This window comes from Trachemys scripta, chromosome 1 (assembly GCF_013100865.1).
Source record: "Trachemys scripta elegans isolate TJP31775 chromosome 1, CAS_Tse_1.0, whole genome shotgun sequence".
Lineage (NCBI taxonomy): Eukaryota > Metazoa > Chordata > Testudines > Emydidae > Trachemys > Trachemys scripta.
Window position 1 is genome coordinate 212691052 of NC_048298.1, and position 27307 is coordinate 212718358.

At 40.3% G+C, this 27307-nt stretch overlaps 1 protein-coding gene across 9 annotated transcripts in view; it reads left to right on the top strand.

Annotated features, from left to right (window-relative positions):
• Positions 1-3020: 3020 nt before the first annotated feature.
• Positions 3021-27307, top strand: part of AP1S2 (adaptor related protein complex 1 subunit sigma 2) — a 63122-nt gene continuing 38835 nt past the window's right edge. For 5 of the 9 annotated variants that reach the window (XM_034756296.1, XM_034756310.1, XM_034756304.1 and 2 more), the window contains exons 1-4: positions 3021-3178; positions 4530-4708; positions 9905-10013; positions 10822-10959. In XM_034756296.1, the coding sequence (XP_034612187.1) occupies positions 4530-4708; positions 9905-10013; positions 10822-10959 (426 nt within the window). In that variant the 5' untranslated portion in view covers positions 3021-3178. Of the gene's footprint in view, positions 3179-4529; positions 4709-9904; positions 10014-10821; positions 10960-23206; positions 23299-23822; positions 23841-27307 lie in introns of those variants that run through there. The other 4 variants (XR_004643823.1, XM_034756328.1, XM_034756336.1 and 1 more) reach the window with 2 other exon arrangements.

The window sequence follows — 27307 nt, forward strand, 5'->3', positions numbered from 1 at the left end:
CTTAGGACACACTGCTCTCTTTAGTATCTCCCACTCGTAAGTGTAGACAGCTTCCTGTCTAGCATGCTCGTGTAACCCACACACCTTCTGTCCCATCCAGTGGCACCGAGACCGCTTAGAGAGAGAGAGAGGAAATGAGTCTGCTCTACAGCCTTAGCTAACAGTCAGTTGGCTTTTAGCTCATGCAGTAGAGCAGGGGTGACCAACCTGTGACTCCAGAGCCGCATGCGGCTCTTCAGAAGTTAATATGCGGGTATTATGTATAAGCACCAACTTCAGGGCTGGAGCTACAGGCACCAACTTTCCGATGTGCTGGGGGGTGCTCACTGCTCAACCCCTGGCTCTGCCGCAGGCCCTGACCCCACTCCACCCCTTCCTGCCCCCTCCCCTGAGTCTGCCGTGCCCTCGCTCCTCCCCCTAGAGCCTCTTGCATGCCACGAAACAGCTGACCGGGAGGTGGAGGGAGGGGGAGGCGCTGATTGGCAAGGGTTCCAGTGGGCGGGAGGCACTGGGAGCGGGGGGAAAGGGGGAGCTGATGTGGGGGCTGCTGATGTATTACTGTGGCTCTTTGGTAATGTACATTGGTAAATTCTGGCTCCTTCTCCAACTCAGGTTGGCCATCCCTACAGTAGAGGCTCATGCACTAAGCTCCAGAAGTCCCTGATTTGATCCCACCCACCAACAACTGGGGTCTGTCAGCGTTACACTTGCTTTTGTGGATTGCATTTTTGGGTGCCTATTTCTCCCCATTCATTGTATAGGGAGTCTAGGTGCCTAACTCAGGCTTTGTGGATCCCAGTGTTGCTCCAATGATTTTCTAGGCACCTAAAAATTAGACATTGTGATGCTGGGCATTGCAATGCCTAGGTCCCTTTGTGGATATTGACCTCTCTCTTCTTTGGTTTAATCTTCAAGTTTGTAATCAACTTTTCCATTCAGTTTAGTTCCACACATTCTTCCCTCTCCCTATGTTAGGTTCTAGTCTTACAATTGCCACCTGGGCTATAAAAAGAAAACGTATATTTGCAATTTTCCTCAAGTACTTTTGATTAAAACATCTTTTGAAATGGCAGGAAACATTTCCAAATACTGTTTTCAGTATTTGGAAGTTCTGCAGTTCTGCTGCTACAAATGTTTTCTCTCCAAAAGCATATAATTTATTAAAATAAAGTATGTTAATAGTAAAAAGCTATACAAAAACTGACACTTTCCAAAGTGATTGAAGCTACTGGTAAGGGAGTGAGCGATGTGTAGTGGTTAGAGCATAAAATTGGATTCTAATCCCTAGTTCTGCTAATAATTTACTGTTGGCCAAATTATTCACACCTTTGTGTGGCTTTCTCCATTTAATATTGGGGGGAAATAATTATTAACGCCATTGGAGTGTTGAAATTTAAGTTGTTTCTTAAAGCACTTTGAGTTGCTTGGATAGAAGTTGCTTTAGAAGGGCAGTAGGTACATGTAACATTGACTATAGACTATAGTTTAAGACTAAATCCATCCTCTATTTTATCATACCCATTTTTGCTTTCTCACATTCCTTCTATACTGAAATTTTCCATGTAGGCTCTCAGCCCAAAGGTGCATAAAAGGGGGGAAGGGGTGAGAAAAATAATTTGAGCTGTTTGAGCTATGTGAGTGTGGAAAAAACACTTCCTCCATATACTCTAATCAGAAATTTTGCACTCTGACATAATTCAAACCTCTGACCAGAGGACCTTGGGATTACTTTGTGAAGCTCATTGACACTCAAAAAAAAGGTGACTTTTAAGAAAATCTGTTGAGTAAGTTTAAAATTATGCATGTCTAAATTCAGCAGTTTTGCACATGGACACAATGTATTTCCAGTTTTGTAGACTCACTGTAGCTATTTATTAAAAAACAAAACAAACAAACAAAAAACAGTACCCCATTGATTTCAGTGGAATATATTATCTCCAAGAAAATTCATTTCAAGGAATTTAGTTAATATTTCTGGAGGAAAAAAACTAGGGATAAAAGATATGGGGACAGTGCATTTTAGGGAGTGATACAAAGGAGAACGGCGTGCTGTGCCTCAGGAAGGAGACTGAAATGGAGGCACTTGCACTATAAAATATACAAGATGCATAGCGTGGATGGTGTAGAGTTGTAGAGACAACTGTAACTCTTAGAAATGTCTGACTTTATGAGTAGATGCTCTCGCAAACTTTAATGTGGCATTAACACTAGTGTGTGCATTTTAATTAAAAGTGCAAGGCATTAGACTCAGCTGCTCACCAAGGAAGTCTTTGTTCTCTACAACTAAACCTTGTACCACGAGCGGGGTAATAACTATATCCCCTCTTCAGTGACTGTGACTGTGCCCGCCCCCAAGGGAACAACTGGAAACCACCGACTGCCATTCGCCACCCTGATACAGCCGCTGAAATACCCTGGCCTGGGGGCAGAGGAAACACGTGTCTCACACGCTGCCCCACGGCCATTAACACTGGTCTCCCTCGGGGCCGGGCCTGCCCGACCCTCCCCATCCGAGCGTGACGTGCTTTAGGGAACACCCCTGGGATTCATATGTGTTTAGATTACACTAGGGAACGCTACCAGGTGCGCATGCGCAGTGAGCAATTCTAGCATTCAATCACTTCCGGCTTTGTGGGCGGGTTAGAGGGGTTTATCGTCAAGCTGCTGATTTACTGAGGCCATTCTCCGATCTGTGTCTCCCTCGGTGATTGGCTACTGCAAAAAAACGCTATGTGTGTTTGATTTTCTGGTTGGCTGCCGTAATCCCTACTTCACCCCTATTGTGGATCTGTCATGCTGATTGGCTCCTTTCATTTGCCAGTGTGCCTGGCCCGCTGATTGACTGCTGCACGGCTACCACACGAGCTGCTTATATGTCCCGCTCGCTGATTGACTGGTCCAACCGTTTGGCCCCTCCCCCCAAGCCGGGTGCGCGCAGCCCCTGCGCCGCCTGTGTTCGCCGAGCTAATAAAGTTTTGTGGAAGAAAAGCGGCGCCTCCTCTCGCTCCTGCCCCGCCCTCTCGGAGCCGCTCGCCGCGCCCGGCCCCTCCCTCCCGGCTCGGGCCCTGGGGCGGTTGTTTCTCGCCCAGCTGCTCGCGCGCCAAGAGCTCGAGCCGGAGCCTCCCGGCGGCTCCTCCGCCCGCCCCGCTCGCCGCTGCTGCCTCCTCCTGCGGGCACGGTAAGCGGCTCCGAGTCCGGCCGGGGCGGGGGGCTGCTCGGGGAGAGTCCCCGGGGTATAGACCCTCCCTTCCCGGCCGAGACCGGGCTCCGCGCCGCTCCCTCCGCTGCGCAAACGCGTGTGGCCGCCGTGATTTAACGGGACCCGGGAGGGTGGCACCCGGGACTGCGCTGTGCGCGCGACGGTTAAACTGCTGCTCTGCCCCCGGGGAACGGACTCTAAACACCGGGGGGGGGGGGTGATGTCGCCTGCCTGCCGCGGGCTCCCCGGTCCGGCCGGGCGAGGCTGTGGCGGAGGCAGCGCTCTGCCCCCGGGCGGCTCCGTGGCTGGCGCTGCCCGGCCTCGGGTTGGGTTCCCTGCCGCCGCCCGTGAGGAGCCGGTGCATCCCGAGGCTGCCGCCTGCTCTCCCGCCCCGCCGTGCTGTCGAGCCGGCCAAGTGCCGGAGCTCTTGGGGTGGGGGCAGATCCGGGTCAGGGCTGAGACCCTTAGCGAAGCAGACCCGCCTGAAAGGCTAATTGGGCTTCGCCGGAGCTCCCGCTTGTTCTTCAAGCTCAATGGACATTTGAGCCTCCCCCCCCCCCAAAAAAAAAATGCAGGAAAAGGTGCTTAACATAAGTGCTTTCTCAAACTCAGTAGTAATATCTCTGTGGGGGAGGGACAGCAGCGCTTGGCCAATCTCTTCATCTTTATTCCCGTTTCCCCATCTGTAAAATGGGGGAAAGACTTGCCACCTCCCTGGGAGTTAGGAAACTTAATCTGTGTCTTTAAAGTGCTTTGACATACTCTGGAATAAATTAATATAAGTACAAAAAGTATTCTTAATGCAATACCTATAATCCAGTTGGCAGTGAATTTGGTATCAGAAATCATGGGTTTTGACATTAAGGGGCTGAAGGTGCAGTTTCTTAATTTGTCTACAGTAGACCAGCTATGTTGGTGACAATAAGTATCAGCGAAAGGTGCCAGTGTACTAGTGCTGAGCATAGTTTAGCTGAAAACATAGACTAATGCGTTCAGCATCTGGTGGTGTTAACCTCTGTTTCTGAAATTCCTGAACACTGTTTCTTTGTCTACACGTTAATCTTCTGTAGCCCACTGTTTCACTCATTGTGGACATCTGTTATCAGCAGTGCTTCTTTTTTCTAGTGTAGAACGTGCCTTAGTTAAGACAGTGGTTACACCTTTAAAAGTATTTTGTAGATATACTAGCTTTTGGATGGCTGTCATTGACACTTCTCATTTCTTTTCCTACTTTAAAACATTTTTCAACTAATAAAACTAATTTTAAAATATTTGCATTTGATACAGCTGAAGGACAAATTCATTACAGTTTTATTTGTTAATTCAACAGATGCAGTTTATGTTGCTTTTTAGTCGTCAAGGGAAGCTCAGACTTCAGAAGTGGTATGTCCCGTTGTCTGACAAAGAGAAGAAGAAAATCACAAGGGAACTTGTTCAGACAGTGCTGGCCCGTAAACCGAAAATGTGCAGCTTCCTGGAGTGGAGAGACCTGAAGATTGTCTACAAAAGGTGGTTCTGTCTCACTAAGCTTGTAATTACTAGACATCAAAAAAGATGTAATGAATAGCAAAGAAAATAATGAAAGTGAAATGTTTTCTCCCTTATGATGATGAAAACAGGCTGGTTTTGGGCTTTTTTTCTTAAATCTTATTTAATAACTTAGTAGGAAGCATCCATGTGTAAAGAGCCACTCATGCATTTAGAAATGTGCTGAAGAACAAAGGATAGATTTTCCTAAACTTAAGAAAGAATGATTCTTTCCGGTTCTGTGTTCAGCTGCCTAAGTAAAAGGATGAATACAAATATGAAAAATAATGTATGATTTAATGGCTATTTAGTATGACTAAATTCTATAAACATGTTTACCTCAAGCAGTGGGTAACTATAAATTGGTTACAAATATAATTTGGGCTCAAAGGCAGCAGATATATGAATAAGAAAAGAATTTTGCTGGCCATACAAAAAAGTATTTTTTCACTTTGAGAAATCAAGATCAGTTTTCTGTGGGTGAAAGTACTGTTTATTTTCTTAGTCAGAAATCTCTTTGTACCTGTTTACTTGCAAAATGCTAAGGTTGTGCAGCTGAAATGTTTTGATTCTGCTGACCTTTTAAATGTAATACAAAACAGCTGTGAAATTGCTTTTCTCCTACTAAAAGCTAATTTTATAAAAGGAGTTTAAAAAAATTGCAAGTTAATTGATGTCCGGGAAAGTAATTTAATTTTTCCTTTGTTTTATTTCCTTGTTTTTCTTCAAGTTTGGGTAGTCATGGTCATCACACAGCTGAGGGAACACCACTAAGAGGACTGGATTTAAGTAGTGATAAAAAAACACTTAGTGTGATAGTGCCTTTGGGCTTGGAGAAAGTGCATTCTTCCAAAGATAACGATGAAACCCATAAGGAATAGGAGCAAGCTCTGGTGGCCCAAGAGTCCAAGAGCAGCCTTGGAAACAATCCTTCATATTCAGGGAGTTCTTGTAGTCTTTGTCCTGGGCAGGCAGCCAAAAGAGAACCAGACAATCTACAGAAACTGACAAACCTTGGCAGGGGTCACAATCCTTCTTAGCAAGAGGTGCTTCATCTTGGTTGCAAGTTTGAGGATGCTACAGAGAATCCTGAGCCAATCCTCTACCAAGGTCTGCCTAATCTATCCCATAGTTTGGGGACAGTTTGATTCACATTGGGTGAAAATCATGACTTGTTAAAAAACATAAAACGTTTAACATTTTTTAGTTTCGTGTTGCTGGTTCTTCGTTTTTCTTATTTCATAATCTAAATTGCTGAAATGCATGCTTTATACTTACTTATTCTAGAACTACCTAATTGTGAGAATTTCAGATATTAGAGCAAGGTAGTAGGTTCACTTAAATCAAAGCGAATTTTAAGCAATCAATTTTAATGTTTTTGCCTTTGTACTCCTAAAGAGAGGTTGTTTAACTGATTGACAATACTTAAAACATGTTAATTTGCAACTAAATACAGTCTTTACACCAGGGATCTCAAATTCAAATGACCGCAAGGGTCACATGAGGACTAGTACATTGGCCCAAGGGCTGCATTACTGACACCTCCCCTCCGCCGCCCTGGGCCCTGCCCCCACTCCACCCCTTCCATGAGGCCCCTTCCTTGCCCTCATTCCAGTCCCTTCCCCAAAATCCCCACCCCAACTCTGCCCCCTCCCTGCCCTCAGGGGGTGCAGGTGGGGTGTGGCGGGGGCTCAGGGCAGGAAGTTGGAGTGTGGGGTGCAGGAGGAGTGAGGGGTACAGCAGGGGGCTCTGTGCAGGAGGGGTGCAGGGTACAGCAGGGGGTCGGGGTGCAGGAGGGGTGCGGCATGGGGCTCAGGGCAGTGGGTTGGGGTGCAGGAAGGGTGCGGGGTGCAGCAGGGGGTTTAGGGCACAAGGTCGGGGCTCGGTGCGGGAGGGGACTCGGTGCGGGAGGGGACTCGGTGCAGGAGGGGTGCAGCATCGGGCTCAGGGCAGTGGGTTGGGGTGCAGGAGGGGTGCAGGGTGAGGCAGGGGGTTCAGGGCAGGGGGTCGGAGTGTAGGGTGCAGGAGGGCTGCAGGATATGGCAGGGGGTTGGGGTGCAGGAGAGGTGTGGGGGTCGGGGTGCAGGAGGGGTGCGGCATGGGGCTCAGGGCAGTGGGTTGGGGTGCAGGAAGGGTGCGGGGTGCGGCAGGGGGTTTAGGGCACAAGGTCGGGGCTCGGTGCGGGAGGGGACTCGGTGCGGGAGGGGTGCAGCATCGGGCTCAGGGCAGTGGGTTGGGGTGCAGGAGGGGTTTGGGGGGGCAGGATCTGGCCTGGCGCGTACTGGGGGCAGGGCAGGCTCCCTGCCTGCCTGTCTGCCCCCACGCTGCTCCGGGAAGAGTCTGGAACGTGGGGAAGGGGGGCAGAGGGTTCCCTGTTCCCGGCCAATGGGAGCTGCTGGGGGCGGTGCCTGAAGCAACTCACAGCCCCTCTGCCCCCCCTTCCCCATGTTCCAGCCTCTTCCTGGAGCGTTGTGGGGGCAAGGCAGGCAGGCAGGCAGGGAGCCTGCCCTGCCCCCGGTGCACGTCCAGCCGGAGCCGCTCTAGGTAAACACTGGGGGAGGGTGGGGGGCTGCCAGGGGCTCGCGGGCCGCAGAAAAATGTTTGAGACCCCTGTTTTACTAAATTTGGTGCTGCTTTTTGCAAACTTAGGAGGAAACGTTATATCTATACACATTTATTTAAGCAGTTATATAGCTTACTTTACATTTATTCAGATGCTTAATTTTTTATTTTGTATTATGTTAGTAAACAATGAATAATGCGTTTATTTGCAAGATTAATTTTTTTACTTGTTCGTTTTGAGCTCTTTGGATAGGAACTCAAATGCAATTAAAATGCAAGCAAAATTTTAAAGATTTTAATTAGTAAACTAAAGCTACCTTAAATATGCTGGATACATTAAAACAAAATTAATCAAAACCTGCTTAAAACTAATTGATTTATTAAACAAAGTGTTACCTGCAGTTAGTGAATTGAACTAGTTGTTTCTGGTCACCGTGTCCTTCAGGATTTTAGAAATAGCAGATCTCAGCCTCTCACATTTAGTTTTTATTCATAGTTTGGAAGAGAAAACAAGCTTTACTGCTTTTCAACGTTCGAATGCTTTTTAACTTTGAATTAACTAATCATTGAACTTAAAATAGTTAAATAACCTGAAATGAAGAAATTATTTTCTCTGCATCTGCAAAAGAGGCTACTGCTGTCAAAGCTGAATTAGTTTTTCAACAGACTCTGGTTCCAGGTGTGTAGCCAACGATGTCTACCAGTTCAGTGGTTTGACTTTCTTTAAAACTTTGGCAGTAAACATATACTGCTTAAGCCCCAGGGCCTCATTAACATCGTTTTGTTATGAGAGCAATACAAACTCAAATACAAATTTGGTAAGCTTATAGCTTGTGCCATATATACATTGAAATACTCAATGTTCACAAATCAAGAAAGCTGAAATGCTTTGATCAAGGCTGTAGCCCTTCATCATGGTTTGTAGTGGCAGGACATCCTCTGAATGAAGTGTTTTAAGAGGAAAATCTGAAAATATATTTTCACATATGTCAGTGAGAAAAAACACAGAAATAAACTCTTGCACATTCTCATCTCCAGAGGACCCACTCTAGACTTGACAAGAGATTTAGCTTGCCCGTCTCAGGGCTTGTTTTGGATATTTTGAGGTCCAAGATAGGAGAACCAATATGACTGCCTTCAAGCATTGGGGCCTGATGAGGGCATGTGCCTTTGTTTATTCCTTCAAAAGATTACAGATGTGGCCCTTACAACTGTGGTTGAATCTGGTGTAGGTGCTTGCTGTTCATTGCTTGGATATGGAAGTGTGTTTCTTCAAGAGGTCAGGCTTGCTCCTGTTTTGATTATTTGATTATTGCTGAATGTTTTGAAGGACAATGCTCTTTTCCCAGCCAGCATATCATTATAGGTACCTTTGCCTTCAGTTTGTGTTAGGGAGTTGCAACTTAGAAGCTTTTGTACTTAAATATATTTAAATTTTCCCCTCCAAACTGCATGTTGTAGAACTTGAACATGCATTCTAGTTAACGCTTGCTTTAACCTAGTTGAAAATACTAGACCAGCAGGGTTTCTAACCTTAAATTTGCCTTTAAATGTGGTTATGAAGGACAAACAGTCTTCTAAGAAGAAAGGTCCAGGTGATATAATTTTTGCATTGTTGAAAAGTAATTTGATGTATTAAAACGGAATCTCAAAGGGTTGCGTGTAGTTTTAAAATCTGTATTTAGTTGTGGACGCTGTATTGTGACCAAGTGTTATGGAGTGGAAGTTCATTTGTTTTTGTTTTTTTGTTTAGTGACACAAAAGCTGTTTTGTCTGAAACAGGTCAAATTGTTTGTTTAATTATATTTAAGGCCTGTCCTTTTAAGAGCTTATTACTCATTTAACTTGAAATGAAGGTCTGCTATTGTCATGAGATTCAAATTATCCTTCAGCATTGGAAGGGAAACAATTTAGCTGAACATAGCAATAATCAGCTGACATTAAAATGAATGTGGAGAAAGTCATGTGCCTTGAGTAACAGAATAGAAGTATTCAGACAGATTTGCTTTGAGTGCTAGTAATTAGAGTAAGCGTCAAATGGTTGTGCTAGAAAAACACAGATATTTTTCTCTTTCCAGACTGATGTTTTAATGTTAATGTTTTATTTATAATTTAGATTTTCAAATCTTATCTATTGGATGCTTTCTGTACTCTTTTAAAAACCAAGCCAGTAGAAAGTGATTTACCCAACAACTGTGTATAAAAGACATAATTTGTTTTGTAATGCATTAAAAAAATCCTCTGAGTTACTGTTTTTCTTTCTGTTGAATCAGGTTTGACAAAACAAGCTTAAAAAAAAAGAAAAAATTGAAAAGGCCATTTCAATTTTCTAACAAGCTCAGTTTGATGTGAGAGAAGCCAATGGTTAAAAAGGCCATAGAAATTGAAATATTATTTGATCCATGGAGGTGATTGCTCTTAGTTCTTTTTAAGGAACAGCAGTCATACTATGTGGGCAAGCTTGCAGTGCTGCTGCCTCTAATCTGTTACTTCTGAGGATACACAGATCTTAGTTTCCAGGACTGAGAACAATCTGTCACCTTTCAGGAGCACTAATTTAACTGACATGGGGGCTGGTGTTTTTATAATAACATAAAGATAATTTTGTTGTTGCAGATATGCAAGCCTTTATTTCTGCTGTGCTATTGAAGATCAGGACAATGAACTGATAACTCTGGAAATAATTCATCGTTATGTGGAACTACTTGACAAGTATTTTGGCAGTGTAAGTTAGTGACTCTGATTTTGGTTTCAGTTTTTTACAGAATTCCATTATGTATTTTTGTTAATATAGTAAGTGCATCATCTTCTTGCTTAGTGTACAAGATATTTTAAAAGTGATATGTTTTCTGCTGGACATGGATATCTGATATATCTATATCTGGCAAATCTTACATCACTTGTTCTTCCAAACCAACCTGGTAACTAACCTATCTTCACAACACCTTTGTCAGGGGAGGAGGTGGTTGTATGTCCTGTTCCTCTCTCCCCCCAGGCTCCTTCCCAATCTACTTTCCTTCAGCTGCAATTTCAGGAAAAGTTCTGTGCAGCCCCAGTCTAGAGCATACTCAGTGCAGATAGAATTATAGTTAGCTATGTTGAAATTCAAGCAAATCTCTACTAGCAGATGCGAACTGTGGTTTTTCAGATGCATGTGATTTGGCCCAGTTTGGGTGGATTCTCATGGGGACAGTGAAAGGCGCATCCCTGACACAAAGGCCTCCCTCCTGCCAAATTTCAAGTCCCTGCTCCAAAGCATGGGGGTACCAGAGCTTGTCAGAGAAACAGTCTCCAGAATTTTTTAACGTGGGCAAGATGCATTTCTCATTAGCCTCATTCTCAGAAGTGATGGAACCACTTTGGCTGAAATTCTCCACAAAAAATTCAGCCTTAAGAAAATGCCTGAAATGGAAATTTTCAGTTAGTTTGGCAAAGTTATGAGTAAGTGAAAGAAGAATCTAATAATAGGAAGTGTTGGGCAGCCTTAATAAGGCATGCTACCCCCCCATCACAACATTTACTCTGCTTTTCAGGTGTGTGAACTTGATATCATCTTCAATTTTGAAAAGGCTTATTTTATTCTGGATGAGTTCCTGTTGGGAGGGGAAGTTCAGGAGACCTCCAAGAAAAACGTTCTCAAAGCCATTGAGCAGGCAGATCTGTTACAGGAGGTAAGCAAATGGTACTTCTCCTGCCTAAGCGCCAGCATGCTGTACTCTGGCTAATGAAGGCTCTCACTTTTCTAATATGGTAGAAAGCGCTTTTTAGCATGCTTAGCATGTAATCTCCTGTTAGTTTTTCTGTTTGTGTAGTATATGTACTACCACAGTATTATCTTTCAGCTTTTTTATTCTTTTCACCTTGTATTTAGTACACACGTATGTAAAGCTTCTTTTTAAAGCTTTAGATTTATTTAGAGATTGTCCCTATGTTGTATGTGTTTTGCTAGAATTGCAAGCTACCTAATATTTATAGATGTTGCTCTTTTTAATTTATCCATATCTCTTCCTTAGATTTCTTTGTTGCACTTTAATAATCTTGATAATTATCACTATTTTTTTGTCATACCTGATGCATGTGTGCTTCTTTACTGTTTCACTGCTCAAATCCAGAAGCTAGACTCTCTTCTTTGAGCCTCTTTCAGGTATAGTTAATATTAACTATTCTAAAGGCATTATGTCTTAATGTTGTAGTTTAATTTATTTTAAAATATAAATGTTAGAATAATAGTCAGTAGTCATAGAAATGTATAGAATGAAGTAGAAAAGACATTCAAAACTTCACCATTATTCAGTTATTGAAATAAAAATATTTCCACTGTTCATTTCTGACTTTGGAGAGCCATTAAAGTATGAACTCAGATCTTAAACCCAGAGTTTAGAAAGCAATTTTTTTTAATTGTACCGCAAAATCCCTAGTAATAAAGTAAATTTAAAAAAGCCCTCTTGTCTCTACCAGCCCCTGTGTATTTTATTATTTACTAACGATGTTCTCAAGGTTATAACATTGAACTAGCAGTTCAAACCCTGCCAATGACACCTAGTAAGATCGTGGGAAAGTCACTTAACTTCTCTGTGCACCAATTTGTGACAGGAATGTACAATTTGCCCATCTCATATGCATGTTAAAGTTTAAGGCTTGTAAAATGTTTAGAGGTCACTGGTAAAATATGCTATATAAATGCAAAATAGTATTTGAGCTTTGTCCTATGAACATTTTAATGGGTTATTATTTTGTCTTGTGAGAGATCTGTTTCTGTTGATCTATCATGTGAGCACTCCATATTTCTGAGGTTCTCCTTCTGCCATCCTTGCTATTGCCCTAGGAACATCTTATTGCTAAATTATAGGATTGAAAAATCATCCCATCCTTTATTCTCTACTCTCATAGTTTAGTTGCATTTTGTAATCCTATTACTTGAGGTGAAAGTAAGAGGATGACATACCAGCTAAGACTCATTTATAGATAGAGGTGCTAATAAACTGTGATGTATCCTTTTTTGGTTTGGGAAGCTTAATTATTCCTATATTCAAAGGATGCTCTGAAACCTTCCTCTCGTCACTCCTTTATTGTGGTAAGAGGGGAATTTCCTAATGAGGTGGATATTACAGGCCTACTGACATTTTAGCTGTTTGGTACTCTACTAATGCTATATATTGTTATGGCATACAGAAAATGTTCCATGGGTTTTTTCATCTAAAGCTTTTGCTTTCCTAGAATCAAAGAATTGCAGAAGTTACAAATGGGAAGTGACCTAGTAAATAATCGGTCTCCCTGCAAATGCATGATTGTTCCCTACAATGTCAGCATTTTGCAGCATTTTGTCCAGTCTAGTTTTAAAAATTACAAGCAATGAGACTTCCTTTGGGAGGCTGTTTTATTGTATCCTACAGTCAGAAATAATTCCTAATATTCTGCCTAAAATTTACCTTTAATTTCATTCTACTACCCCTAGATTATTTTGACACTAAAAATAAATAATACAAAATAAAAAAATTGCCTCCCTTTTTCATTTTTTACAATGGGAAATTTTCTCCTTCCCTCCATTTTCTTTTTAAATGTGGACTTTGCTTCTTTGAAATAGTGTTTTATTTATTTATTGAATCCCCCCCCCCCCCCAAGCCTTCTGATTTCTTTTATGATCTCTGGGTTAACTATTTTCCTGATTGTGACCAATAAGTAACAAAAATCTGTATCCTTGTTGCTTTTGAAGTTTATTTTACATTGTGATGGTGGAAATGTAATTGAGATTTTTGTCACCGTTTGATAGATTAATGATGTCATTTAAATATAAAATGGCACTCTTTATATGACTGCTTTTTTTACTTCAGTGGGAGTTCAGTTTAAGGACTTCAGGATTTTAAAGAGGTTTAACACAAAATTATATATTTTAGTGTAGGATCTTTCCTTTCATGCTAGTTGATGCAAAGTGAATCCAGGGTCTGACAATGAAGAATACTGAAATGTTGAATTCATGTGTCACCATTGGAGGATCTTTTTATTTCAGTGAATTTCTGTTTCTCTGAATAGTTCAGAAAAAGTCCACAAGAATAGAATACATTCTTCAGTTCTACCAATCCCAAGTTTTTTCAAACATCAGTATGCTTTTTTCTCACCAGATCCGCTCCTCATATGCACATTATATCTCAAAGCTAAAGATTTTCTTTGAGCCCTAAATGGATTGTTACTTGACAGTCATTTAAAAAAAAATTAAGTACTGTATTTTTAATACATTAAATGTAATGCATGTATCATTAACTGGTTAGTGTTTCTAACACATTTTGATGATGATTAGCTGTTCAGAAATGTTTATCACACAAAGGAACATCATTTTACAGATTTTAAGTGGGAGGAAGCAGTGGCTGTTGTGAGTAATATTAAAAGGAAAACATGCACAGGCAAGAGTTGTTTGAAGAGTGAATTGGCCTCTTATAGGCTTGTCCGTTTGTATGCCCCTGGCAGTTTTCCAGGAGATGCTTTATACTGTAGAGCACCTTTTTTAGAGTGTCATGTACTTAACCTTTCCGTGCTGTTATAATCACTTACAAACATTCAGGGCTTGTCTACACTTAAAATGCTGCAGCTGTGCCTCTGTAGTGCTTCAGTGAAGACAGGAGGGCTTCTCTCATCAGTGTAGGTACTCCACCTCCCTGAGAGGCAGTAGCAAAGTTGATGGGAGAATTCTCCCATCGACCTATTGCTGTGTACACCAGGGGATAGGCTGGATTAAGTGCATTGCTCAGGGATGTGGATTTTTCACATCCAAGAGCAACATAGTTATACTAATGTAATTTCCTAGTATAGAGCAGTCCTCAGTTCAGTTAGCGCTCATCTCACTAATGTACTGATTTTGGAGACTTACATGCTGTGGTTTCATGTGTACTTGATGCTCATTTTTCTTCAGTGTTCTTAGCTCCCTTCACACTGACAACACATTGAGTGTTGGCCACTAAAGTTATCAGTGATACACAGCTCACCCTCATCTTTGAAAGAGCTGCAACCCTGACGGTAGTTTGACATTCTATGTGTGGAGGTGCAGAGGGGCACATTCTTTTCCATTTGAAAAGAATACATTTTTTGTCATATTATGGAACTGCGAAATAAAATTTTTCAGGTCTTGATGTGATCAATTAACCACTTTACATTATAAGTATATTTACAAGAGCCAGTTTTCCATGCCACTTTCAACTATTCTTTTTTTCTCAGGTTGGCATTGAAATTAGTATGGTATTCCAGAAAATCTGTGGCAATTTCTAATCTCTGTATGCACTTTTTTCTTCTGTGTGGATACTGCTTTTTTCATTTTATATTTTATCTTTGTTTCCTGATGTAAGCATCAATTCAGCAAAGCATTTAAGCACAATCTTAAGTAAATCCTGGTTTAGTAGAGCACTTAAGCATTGGGGTTCACTTTAAGTTAAGGAAGTGTTTAAATGCTTTGCTGAATCAGGGCCTTATTTGATAATCCACTGCCTGTTTTATTGCAGTTACCAGTCTATTTAGTAACTCAAAACAGTTACTGAGGCATACTTTTGTTAAAAGACAACATTTTGCTCTTGAGGTCATAGCTCAACTCTTTGCCTGTGGTGACTTTTTTCTTCCATAAGCATAAAATGCTATGGCGTTTGTGCGCATTTATGCATCTCATATTGAACAGCTGAAAAGTAATTTTACTTTTCCTTATGCATCATAGTTTTGTGGATGAGTAAAGGTCATGTGGCCAATTTCATGATTGTTTACAATTCCAGCTAAAACTGCTAATGGTTTTTAATAATACTTGACATTGTAACACATAAATAACACAAACAATATAGTTTGCATTGTTATTGTAGCATGATGATACCAGGATTTGAGAGACAAGGTTGGTAAGTTTACATCTTTTATTGGACCAACTTCTGTTGGTGGAAGAGACAAGCTTTGGAGCTCCACAGACCTCTCTTTCAGGTTTGAAAAAGGTTAATTGCCTATTTCATTTTAAGAAGTTTCTTGCAATGTGTGTTAATCTTATTCTTAACAATCTGTCCAACCTTGTATTTAGCTGTGATATTCTGGCTACCTTTTCCAGATCTGAAGATGAGCTCTGTGAAGCTCAAAAGCTTGTCTCCCACCAACAGAAGTTGGTCCAATAAAAGATATTGCCTCACCCACCTTGTATCTCTGAGTATAGTACAGAACAATAATAAAGTATCAGTTTTTCACTTAGGACTATAGGAATTGCCATTCAGTAATTCAATGATGGCCATTAGTATGAGATACTGTCTCCGACTAATACTGTGCAAACCTACATAATAGTCCCAATACAAGTATAGTTTCAGATACTATTATATACATTTAATAATATATAAAGAATAAATCTCATTAAACAAAACCGTTACCATCAGTGTTTACTAAACAAAGAACATAACTGTTAAAGGCTTGCCAGCTGGTGAGATTTTTTTGTTTTTTTTTCCTAGTAACCACATTTCAAAATAGTTTTGTAATCTTTTTTTTTTTTTTTTTGTAGGTGAACTTTTCTTTCACTAGAATTTCCCAAATCTTGTTCAACCCACGTATTATCACTGGAGCATATTTATTCCTCCAGGGGTCTTCAGCAGAACAGTTGGGATATTTCACTGTAAATATTGATGTTTATGTTCAGTGGAAATTCCAACAGTCTGGACAAAAGATCTGTTGGTAAATCACAATTGGTTACTTTTTGTTTCCATATTTTTATTCATATAATTGTCTAATCCTTTACTAAATATTACTAAAGTATGTGCTTCATTAAAATCAACAATTAGTTGTATTTTTTATCTTTTTAAAATATCTTGCATCCTAATTTCAGTTAGTGACTTCTTGTCCCTGTATATGAGGAAGAATAAGTGTATTTTCAATGTTATTCCTCTGTCTACTTTTTTGAAGGTAAATACTTTTTTTGTGGGGGGGGGGGGAGGGGTATTAAAAACCTGCTCCCCCACTGAGATAAGCAGCTTGCGTGTGGAAGTGGAGGCTATTTTGGAACTGCCATGAGAATTTCCTATCAGAGGAAGAACTTCTCGACTGGAAGCTGTCAGTTTGAAAGAGCAGCTATATGTAGACTGTAGGATTGTGTATGGTTCTAAAGGCTGTAATATGCCTTTAGTAGTATATAACCGATGTGCATATAAATAATGCTAGCAAAAGCAATTTTTAAAAATAAAAATCCCCAAACATTTTAACCTGTATAAGGGATCTCCACAAATGGGTGAGAACATAATTTTTCACCATCTCTATTAGAAGACCACCTCTGTAAGCAGCTGCTTTTGTTTGTCCCCCTTGATTGCTTAAGATAGTTCTACTGTGTCCTAGTAAACAGAGGCTGAAAAACTCAGCCACTGGTGAGTGGAGCACTTTCAGTATGAATGTGGTGACTTCACATTCAGTTTATGCAGAATCTGATCTTTCTTTTAAAAATATTTCTAGTCCTTATAGTTATGAACATAATCCTAAAGTATAAACCAATGAAATACTGTCGTCCTAACTGTTGTCAGATTTCGTGCTTCTGCTATTGCTCATATTCCACAAAAGCAAAAGAATTAATGAGAGTAGCATTCTTGACTAATTAATGCAAGCCTGCATATCATGACAGTATTATTGGGAAATGTGTTCTTCATACATAACTCCCACTGACATCAGTGGGAGTTGTGTATGGGACACATCTCACCATCAGACCTTTAGACCTCAGTCCTTTAGAAACTTTATATATATGCTTAATTTCATGCAAGGATTTCTTTTTCACTGAACATTTTATTTGTATTTTATAAATTGTATATACTCAATCAGAAGCCGGTTCGTTTGTAAGCCGACCGCACCCCAAGATGGATAAGTAAAAATGGAACATTTTTTATGACCCAATCATAAGCCGACCCTATAATTCGGGGGTCAGCAAACTTTGGCTCCCAGGCCATCAGGATGAGCTGCTGGTGGGCTGAGATGGTTTGTTTACCTTGAGCGTCCGCAGGCACGGAGGTAAACCTAAGTAAACAAAGTGTCCCAGTGTGCCAGCTGCTTACCCTGACGGGCCGAGGACAGCAACTGGTGAGGAATTTTTTTTGGGGGGGGGGAGAGGGGAGGAAGCTGGGGGTCAGGGGAGTAACCCCTGAGCCACCTCCACATGACCCCATCCCTAGCCCGCGACCCCCACGCTCTCCCCATCCCATCCCTTCCCACCTTATCTGGGGAGGATGTCTTTGACCTGGCTGGAGTTGCTCCGGCAGGCTGGGCAGCACAGCCGCAGCCTGCTCTGCCGGGCCAGACCCGGCGGCATGGCCGCAGCATGTCCCAGCTGGCTGGGCTGGGTGGCATGGCTGCAGCCTGCTCTGGCTGGCTGGGCCGGGCGGCGCGGCCACAGCCTGCTCTGGGGGGCGGGGTCGAACCCTGGAGCTGCAGCTGCTTCGGAGGCTGGGGGGAGAGCAGCATGGCCAGAAGCAGAGAGACTCTGGCCCCGCCTCTTCCCTTCTGTCTCTGCTGGCTGTGCTTCCTCTCCTTGCTCCCTCTGTTGGGGGGAGGGGATGTGTCCCACCTCTCCCTTTCTCTCTCCCCGTTCATAAGCCGACCCCCTTCTCTGGTGCTTCCCTTTTTTACTGAAAAAAAAAATCGGCTTATGAACGAGTATATCCAGTAAGCTGTATTGTAGGAACACTGGTGGAAAAGCAATACTGTGTGTGTCAATGGGAGGCATTCAGCTAATGAAGTGTCTGAAGATTGGGCAACAATGGAAATCTATATATTGGTTGGGAGACCTTAAAAGTCCCAGGGAGATGTAGGAAGTGGTGGTGTTGATTAAGTAGACAGCAGTCTTCCCCTAAACCCAATACTGAACCATTGTCCCAACATGTCAGGAGGGTGAAGAATGCAGCTCTGCATTTTGGAGGTATAGTCTTCAGAATGAGATGTGAAGTAAGTTCTGATCAGCTGTACTTGTTGGAGATGCTAAGGCATATTAAGCAACAGTAGAGGTGTCAGCCAGCCAGCCACAGCAGGGCTGTGTTATTGCCCCAACCCTTTTTCCCATCTATCTTGCCATAAACTTGCTGCTTCTTTGTGATTGCCGTTCTTTTGGGATAGAGTATTGCATGGATGGCCAGCTCTTCAATCTGTGACGTCTTCATTCTAAAACTAAAGTCACCAGGACTGTTGTTACTGACCTTCAGTATGCTGACAGCTGTGCTATCCTCACGCACATTGAGGCTGACTTGCAATCCACCTTAGATCTCTTCTCAGACGCCTATCATAGCTTGGGACTTTCCCTCAACATTAGGAAGAGTAAGGTGCTCCTCCATCTTGCCTCAGAACAAGTTGCCCCTGTTCTCCAACAAATTGTCATTGGTGAACCCCTGGAAAATGTTGAGCATTTCCCTTACATTGGTAGCCACCTCTCCCAGACAGCCAATCTTGATGTGGAGATTGAACATAGGATCCGTTGTGACAGCGTATCCTTTGGAAAGTTGCTCCGTTCTGTCTTTACTGACAGATCTGTGGATGGAATCTAAGATCCTGGTCTACTTTGCAATAGTCATCCCCACTCTTCTTTAGGGAGCGAGACATGGGTGACATGCCAAAGCCATATTAAGCATCTGGAGTCTTACCAACAGCGCTGCTTTAGGTAGATTCTCTGTATCGGATAGGAAGACCATTGTACCAATGCCAGCATTCTCTCTGCAGCTAACATCACCAGTGTTGAGGCAAAGATTATGAAACATCAGCTTCGCTGGGCTGGTCATTTTGTACGGATGGCTGATACTCATCTTCCAAAGCAATTCCTCTTTTCTCACTTAGTCATGGTAACAGGACCCGTGGAGGACAGAGGAAATGCTACAAAGACACCCTGAAAGTATATCTTAAGAAGGGAGGCATTGACCCACAAATTAGGAAGAGCTGTAGTGGTGGTGTATCATACCTCAAGCCTCATCCTGTTTTGAAGAGAATTGCCTTGCTCAAGAGGCTGAGAAAGAGCATAGGAGGAAGGAAAGGGTACAGCATCCAGGCCAGCAGTTGTGCTCTTTCCAAGCAACCACCTGCCACATATGTGGGAAAAACCTGTAAAGCACGAATTGGACTCCTCAGCCATCTTAAGTCTCATCAATGATTTTTCCCCATGGCAGACATCATCCTCGTTTTGAGGGATAGCTAACAAACAAACAAGTGTTAGCCCTGGTGTCCTGGCTAGATATAGGAAAGATGATCTCATGCCTATGGAACTGTTTTGGGACATGTTTGGGTCATGAGATTTGGGTTCTATTGAGGCTGTGCCATTTCCTGTGATCTTTGAGCAAGATGTTTAATCTCTTTGTGCCTATCTGATTATACGTTTTGTGAAGATATATTCATTAATGTTTGAGAGGCGCTCAAATACTATGGTGATAAATGCTGTAGAAAAGCCTATATGTAAATAAAATACTTGAGTACAATTTGGGAAACTACATTCATCCTACTTAACTTTCCCCTGAAGTCTCACTTGCTTTCTTGCATCTTTTAGTGCAAGATGTGGCTGCATCTCAGTGCTAGGGTTGGGGGAGAAGTGTATTATTTTTTGTGAGGCACTTGGGAATCCTCTCTGTAGGCTCTAACTGTGAAATAAAACAGCTTTTGCACAGCTTGTTTCTTGAGATTTGGGTAACTTGTTACAAAATATTGAATTCAAAAGCAAAATGCAACAGCTTTAACCCAAATTAAGTCAATTATTTAAATGTTTGTTTTCAAGCTTATAACTTGAATAGACATAAATTATTATATTCTTTCCTGCCCGATTAGTTACTTATGATGGAAGTAAATGTTTATATTTTTAAATCTGTCCCCTATGGGCCAAGAAGAGATTGCTAAAACAATATCACTTTTATGAACAATTCATGTTTAGTCAAATTTTGTGTCATGTGGGTTGAATTAATTGTAATTCAGTTATACTGTGTGCTGTCATTGGGTTGTACAAAATTTATAAATAAAACACTTCTAAGATAATTTATTTGGTAACATGGCATATATGGGATACATGGTAGTGTGGTATCGAGGTTTGATCAGCACTTATTTGCAATGACTTGCAGAAATATGGCCATCCCAAAATTGTTAAGTTCTAAACCATGCCACGTTATCATGTATTCTTCGTATGTGTCTGTTTTATAATTACTTAACTCTTCATAGCATTATATCTGAGCATATAAAGTATGATTTATAATCTTTATCCTGTTTTTATATTATTTGTTTTATGATTGGCTGGATGTTTGACTACTCTGCTTATAGTTGAATTTACGTAAAACTTTTTTAAAAAGTATATAAATTCACTTTTATACTTTTCATTAACTGTTTTTGAGACTACTGTTAAAATGTCCTAAACATATCATAGAAGTAGAGCTGGCTTTGTGATAAATAAATTACAAAAGTATGCATATGCGCAAACTGCAGGAATATTGGAACATCACCCTGTTGGTTAGTATTACTTAAAACAATAGAGATCAAGTTCTCAATTTGTTGGAAGAGGGGCAGGCTAAGCTGGTATTGCTAGTTTAGTGTGGAATCTATATTATAAAAGTTATTTAAAAGTAAAATCAGCCTTTTAATGCCATTAACCATGCTTTCTTCATGAACAACCAACAAACTCTTTCTCTTGTGTCTTTGGAGGAATGGGAACCACGGTAGATGAAAAGCTGCTGTGCGAATTTCTCTAAATAGAAAATAAGTTTTTTAGTTAGGAAACATGATTGCAGAGAATTTTCACTTAATGTGTGCTGCTTCAGGTTTTCAGGCAGTTCCCTAGATCCCTAAAATCTCCTTATTTCACCAATTCTGCCTCCGAAAAAATTTGTTTAGCTGTGTAACAATACTCCTCCCCCTCTTTTTTTCTTCAATTTTGTTCACATGGAATTGGATAAGGGAATACAGAATGTAAATGTCTTTTTATGAAGGACATTATAAAAAGAAGCTGTGTCCTCAAAAGCTTCATATATTTAAAAATAAAAACAAAATAAATTCTTAATGTCACATATGCCAGCTGGAAAATTTCTTCCTCACTAGTGCTAGAATTAGTGTTCTAGAGCAGCTAGCTGTGTTCAAAGTACTACAAGAAATCCCAATGATAATGCTTCCAATTTAGAGGCTCTCAGACTCATTAATACTAACTGGGAGTCCTTGCCATCTGATAGCTGTTCAGTAGCCTCTGTAATATGAGGTCTAGTGAACAGCATCCACATTACAAAACTATTATCATGTAATTATTATCAACAATCTCTGTAGACTTGCCAAGGAGTCAGTATATCTGCAATCTAAACTACCAGTTCATCCCTAGAGATGCTCTATTCCAGAACAGGCTTGAGGCATGCTGTGACAAGGCAATGTGAAGAAGCTTGCATTGCCATTGCATGTATCATACTTATTTTGAGGATTTTAGCTACTAGGGTTATCCGTCAATATGCACAGTAAGTTCACTGATCAACTGGAGAACACTCTCTGCTTTACAATAAAGCTGCTACTACATCTTGTCTCTCCAAATCCTGTGCTTCCTGTTTAGAGACTTTCTTACAATCTACATTTCATTATATTTTATACTTTCCTTGAATCAACACCATGCTGAAGAGAGTAATATATAATGTTTCATATGTACAGAGGCTTTTCAGTTGCATGGAACAGCTTGCCATGTAGTGTTCTCACCCTCTGTTTGTTCACGTTATTGCTAAAGATGTGTTTCATGAGGCTTCAAAACACTGGTGGGGGGAAAAATTAAGTTAACACTGCATCTGCTTCCCATTGTCTCCTGTTCTGTGCGTCTTATACTGCAAGTTCCTTGTGTTAGGTACTGTCTTTCTCTGTCTTGTACAGTACCAAGCACATTGTTGGTGCCCTTTTAGCAATAGCTTCTGTCATGTCTATCACTACCCAAAAGAAGAAATTTTGACCAAGAAGATATAAATTCTAATGCTGAATTTTAATGTTCGTAACAAATAATTGCAGAGATTTTTTTAGATGTTATGCCAGAGAATCTGTATGATTGAATATAGAAAGAATGTTTTTTAAAATCAGTAATCTAAATAAATTTGATAATCCATTGACATTTGTACTTAATCCATCTACTGTTTTTAACATTTTGCATATAGTAATGCGACCTGAAAATAATTGCTATGAATTATTACCATACAGAATTCATTTGTTGATGATGGTAACCAGAGGAGAAGTGATGTAAAAATGTGGTTGAGTGAATTCTGTATTAAAATACTTGCTCTAAATTGCAACAGAGAGAGTATGGTAGCTAATAAGTGAACCTATGATGTAACTTTTGCTTTATACAGGCATAAAACACCAATTTTGCTCTAATTACAGAGCAGTATTAATGGTTAAAAAAATCAGTTTTCTGTGTGAAATACAACCACAGGGATTAAATATATACACAAAATTGCTATAGCTTCCTACTGATATTTTATAAATCTTACGGTTATAAGTAGTGAACAATTGATATTACAGTTCTTTCTTGTAAGAAAAAGCTCAGTTGGGTTCCTGGGTGGTGGTTAATCTTAAATGTGGGTTTCTAAACAACTTTCAGTAAGCTCCTTTTTTTTTTTAAGGTTTAAAACTCCTCTATCCTTAAACTTCATGCTTCTGTTTAAAAAAATATCAAAATCAAACCACAGTGAGCTTTTTCTTACAATGCAACTTATTGGGATCCTCCAACAGATGTTCTTCATCTTTGCTAGTTGCGTTTTTCCTAGCAGTGGACTTTAGTTAATCTAATGAAATTATTTGTTTTCTTGAAAATCAATAGCAGCTGAAGTACACTAGTGTTATAAATAACTGATTTTATTTTTTGCATGAAGTTCAGAATATTTTTCTTAGTGTATCTAGACAAACACTCCTACGAATAATTTGTTAAAGTAGTAACTATGAAATTTTCACTGCTGCTTGATTTTGTGTTTGTAGAGCCAGAATGAAGACTGGGGAGGTTTGTCTGAGGATATCTTATGATTAAGAGCAGTCTAAGGCTTTAGCCCTTTTGACCCCCCTCTAAATTGGTAACTACCAGATTTACCATTTTGGTGGCATGGATTAAATGGGTGCTATGCAGAGACTGTTGCACGTGTAATGAAGTCCTTGCCTGATGAGTAAAGGATATACACAGAAATTATGGGTGATGGGCTTAATCTTCTGCAACATTTGCATGATGGTATTTGGAGAGTGCTTTGGGTGTTCTGTTTTATTTTCATTTTTATACTAACAGCATCAGTTTGAAGTGTGATTTTTTTTTTTTTTAATGAGCTTTGTTTTGGTGTTGGTAATTAAGTGGGTTAATGGAGTTTAGAGAAGTGGTATACCAAAACTAATTACTAAACAGATGTTTGGCTTTGTTTACTTGTAAGCAACCCACTTAAACATGTGTTTACTGGAAAATGCGCTGTTACCTCTGGTAGGCAAATGACATGGGCCCCTGTATAGAATGGTGCTGCTGCAATTGACTGTATATCTAATACTGGGTGATGCTGCATGAGAGAACAAACTTATTTGCATATATAGTGCATTGCAACATATTTTTGTGCAGGCCCCTAAAAGAGGAATACATTGTGGCAGTGTTACAAAGAAAAGGTAAGACTGTCTTCAAAAAGCACACACAGGAAAAATAGGTCACTTTGAAAACCTATTAGTAAGGTCTTAGTGTTTAAATCAGTTACATTACATAAATGTAGTTAAATATATCAACTTTTATTGTGTACAGATGCCACAGGGAATATTTTATTTCAGGTGTAGTTTCAGATGTATAAAGATTAAGACTTAATTCATTAGACCAGTTGAATGTAAATGTACACAAATTTTGCAAGTAATGAAAGGAAATTTCATCTTTAAGAAAATACATTTTGCAAAGAATGAGTTCAGATGCGCAGCTTGCCTTTTATGATGAGTCATAATTCAGGTTTATGTATATGATACATAATTATTTTAATAGTTAAATTTTCTTTATATGATGTCTTTTTTTGCCTTTTAAGTAAAATTTTGCTTGCTGTTCATTTGATGACTCCTGTGATGGCATCCAAGAGTGCTGGTAAAGTTTTGACATCAAATGGGCTGGATTGCACTACAATATTTTATCCTACATTAACGGCAGCAATTATGATTTACATGATGCTGAATGCAGTTTAATGGTCAGGGTAGACAAGGACAAAACGTTTTTTCACGTCAACTGACTGTTAGTTTGTTCTGGTCTACAATGACCACTAAATTGCATTCAAAATCATGTCAGTTAAACACAATTGTTGGCATCTGTGTTTAAACAGTAAAAATCTTGTGGACCTCATAGATTCAATTATTACTCATTTAGATTTAACATTATTAATGACTTTCACTTGAAATTTATTTGGAGGAAGGGAGTCTTTTTATTTTTTTGAAAGTGTGAGTTCAATGTTGTAAAGTGTGTGGGAAGAGGGAAGGGTACTTGATAAATTGTGTAGGATGAAGACTTAGGGCACATAAAAACAAAAACTTGGATTAATTCAATAAAATTGATAGGCTGGTTTAAGGGAAATAGAGAATAAACATTCATAACAATGCATTTGTTTACTGGGAATATTTTTGAAACTTAGTTGGGTGGAGCTCCATGTGAAAGCCTTACAGCACTTTTTTCATGCAGTTAGTTAATTGCCATGTGGGATGGAGCCCTTATTAGAATTATTGGCACTTACTATATCTTATTAAAACAACCTCCAGTGTGGCCTTTATATAGTCCTACACATCATAGGAGGGTAGTTATTTATAATGATATATAGAAGTTGCATACTAAATTTATATTTGAAGGACATTCATCTGGGACACGGGTACTCAAATTAGGGGTTGTGCGATCACCCTGCCTTTCCCATATTATATTGCTCAATAGGAAATGGGTCTTGACTAGATCATGGGTACCTGGGATGGATGAGAATTCCTAGAGGTAGTTTGGGGCTACAGTGTGGCAGATGCTGAGTATTACTAACCTAGAAATTTTACACGTCCTAAAATACTGATGTGTGACGAGAGTCACTTTTTTGTTTGAAATAAAACTATAAGAAGTGTGTCTTGTAATACATTCATTGAGCACAACCAACAACCTTTGTAAATATTGCTAGGAGAACTTGGTCCGCCAAACAGGAGTATCAGGTTTCTTTTTCTTTTTGTACTTTGTTGTACTTTCCCATCTCTCCACTATAACAGAAGTCCCGTATAAGGATGTGACCCTTATGGCTTGGCTAGTGTTAATTCTGTGATTGTAAAACTTTGGTGATCCCTGATTTGTTATGTTTTTCTCAAGTGGAGACTTACAAAAATGTTCTGTTCCAATCTATGTTGGGCAGTTAGACTATGGGCTTTTGAGGAACCTATATAATTTGTTGTCCTGTTTGGCTACTTTATGCAATGTTTCTAGGGTCTGATGCATATTCGTACATGTAGTAACTGGGGCACTGCATAATCTGAGTGTCAGTAAGTGGAATGTAATCTATGTTCTTGAGGGGTATGTGTGAAAGAGCATATTCTATAGTATAGATGCAGAGTTTCTCCTTTTGTTGTTTTTACTCAATGTGTTACAGTAGTATGCATATGCCCCTATCAGGGCCCCATTGTGCTAGATCTGTGCAATCACATGTTAAGAGACAGTCTCTGCCACGAAGAACTTAGTCAAATTTAAGACGAGGCTACAGTTGTAATGAATAGTTAGAAAATATAAGGGAAATAATGATAGGAAAAACGAGTCCTTGTGTCACCTTAGAGACTAACAAATTTATTTGGGCATAAGCTTTTGTGGGCTAAAACCCACTTCATCAGATGCATGGAGTGAAAAATACAGTAAGCAGAATATATATTATAGCACATGAAAAGATGGGAGTTGCCTTACCAAGTAGGGGGTCAGTGCTAATGAGCCAATTCAGTTAAGGTGGAAGTGGCCTATTCTCAACAGTTGACAAAAAAGGGAGGGGAAATTACTTTTGTAGTGCTAACGAGGCCAATGCAATCAAGGTGGCCCATTTCCAACAGTTGACAAGAAGGGGTGAGTATCAGCAGAGGGAAAATTACTTTTTGTAGTGACCCATCCAGGTGATGTGCACTAGATGATTTTGAGTTTATATGTATGCAGTAAATATGCATACAGGTCCCGCTAGATGCATACAGGTCCCGCTAGATGCAGTAGAAGTTGTGCTTGCATATCTGAGGGTAGCATTTGCAAATGTTAGAGTAATGGTCATGACTTAAAAAGAACAGGAGTACTTGTGGCACCTTAGAGACTAACAGATGTATTTAAGCATAAGCTTTCGTGGGCTAAAGCCACTTCATCGGATGCATAAATTGGAACATACAGCAAGAAGATATTTATACATACAGAGAACATGAAAAGGTGGAAGTAGTCATACCAACTGTAGGAGGCCAATCAATAGAGATGAGCTATTATCAGCAGGAGAAAAAAAAGTTGTGAAGTGATAATCAAGGTGGCCCATTGGTGTGAGGATACTTAACATGGGGAAATAGATTCAGTTAGTGTAATGACCCAACCGTTCCCAGTCTCTGTTCAAACCTAAGTTAATGGTATCTAATTTGCATATTAATTCAAGTTCAGCAGTCTCTCTTTGGAGTCTGTTTTTGAAGCTTTTCTGTTGCAAAATTGCCACCTTCAAGTCTCTCACTGAGTGGTTAGAGAGGCTGAAGTGTTCTCCCACTGGTTTTTGAATGTTATGATTCCTGATGTCAGATTTGTGTCCATTTATTCTTTTTCATAGAGACTGTCAGGTTTGGCCAATGTATATGGCAGAGGGGCATTTCTGGCACATGATGGCATATATCACGTTGGTAGATGTGCAGGTGGATGAGCCCCTGATGGCGTGGCTGATGTGATTAGGTCCTATGATGGTGTCAGTTTCCACTCTGAGTGTGATTTTTACCCTACGTGTATTGCTTACTAATATATCCCATAACAATCACAGTGTGGGGTATCTTTGATGAGGCGGAATAACATTTTTGGAAAGCTTTAGTGTGATATAGTGGATGTTTACTCCCTTAACTGTAAAG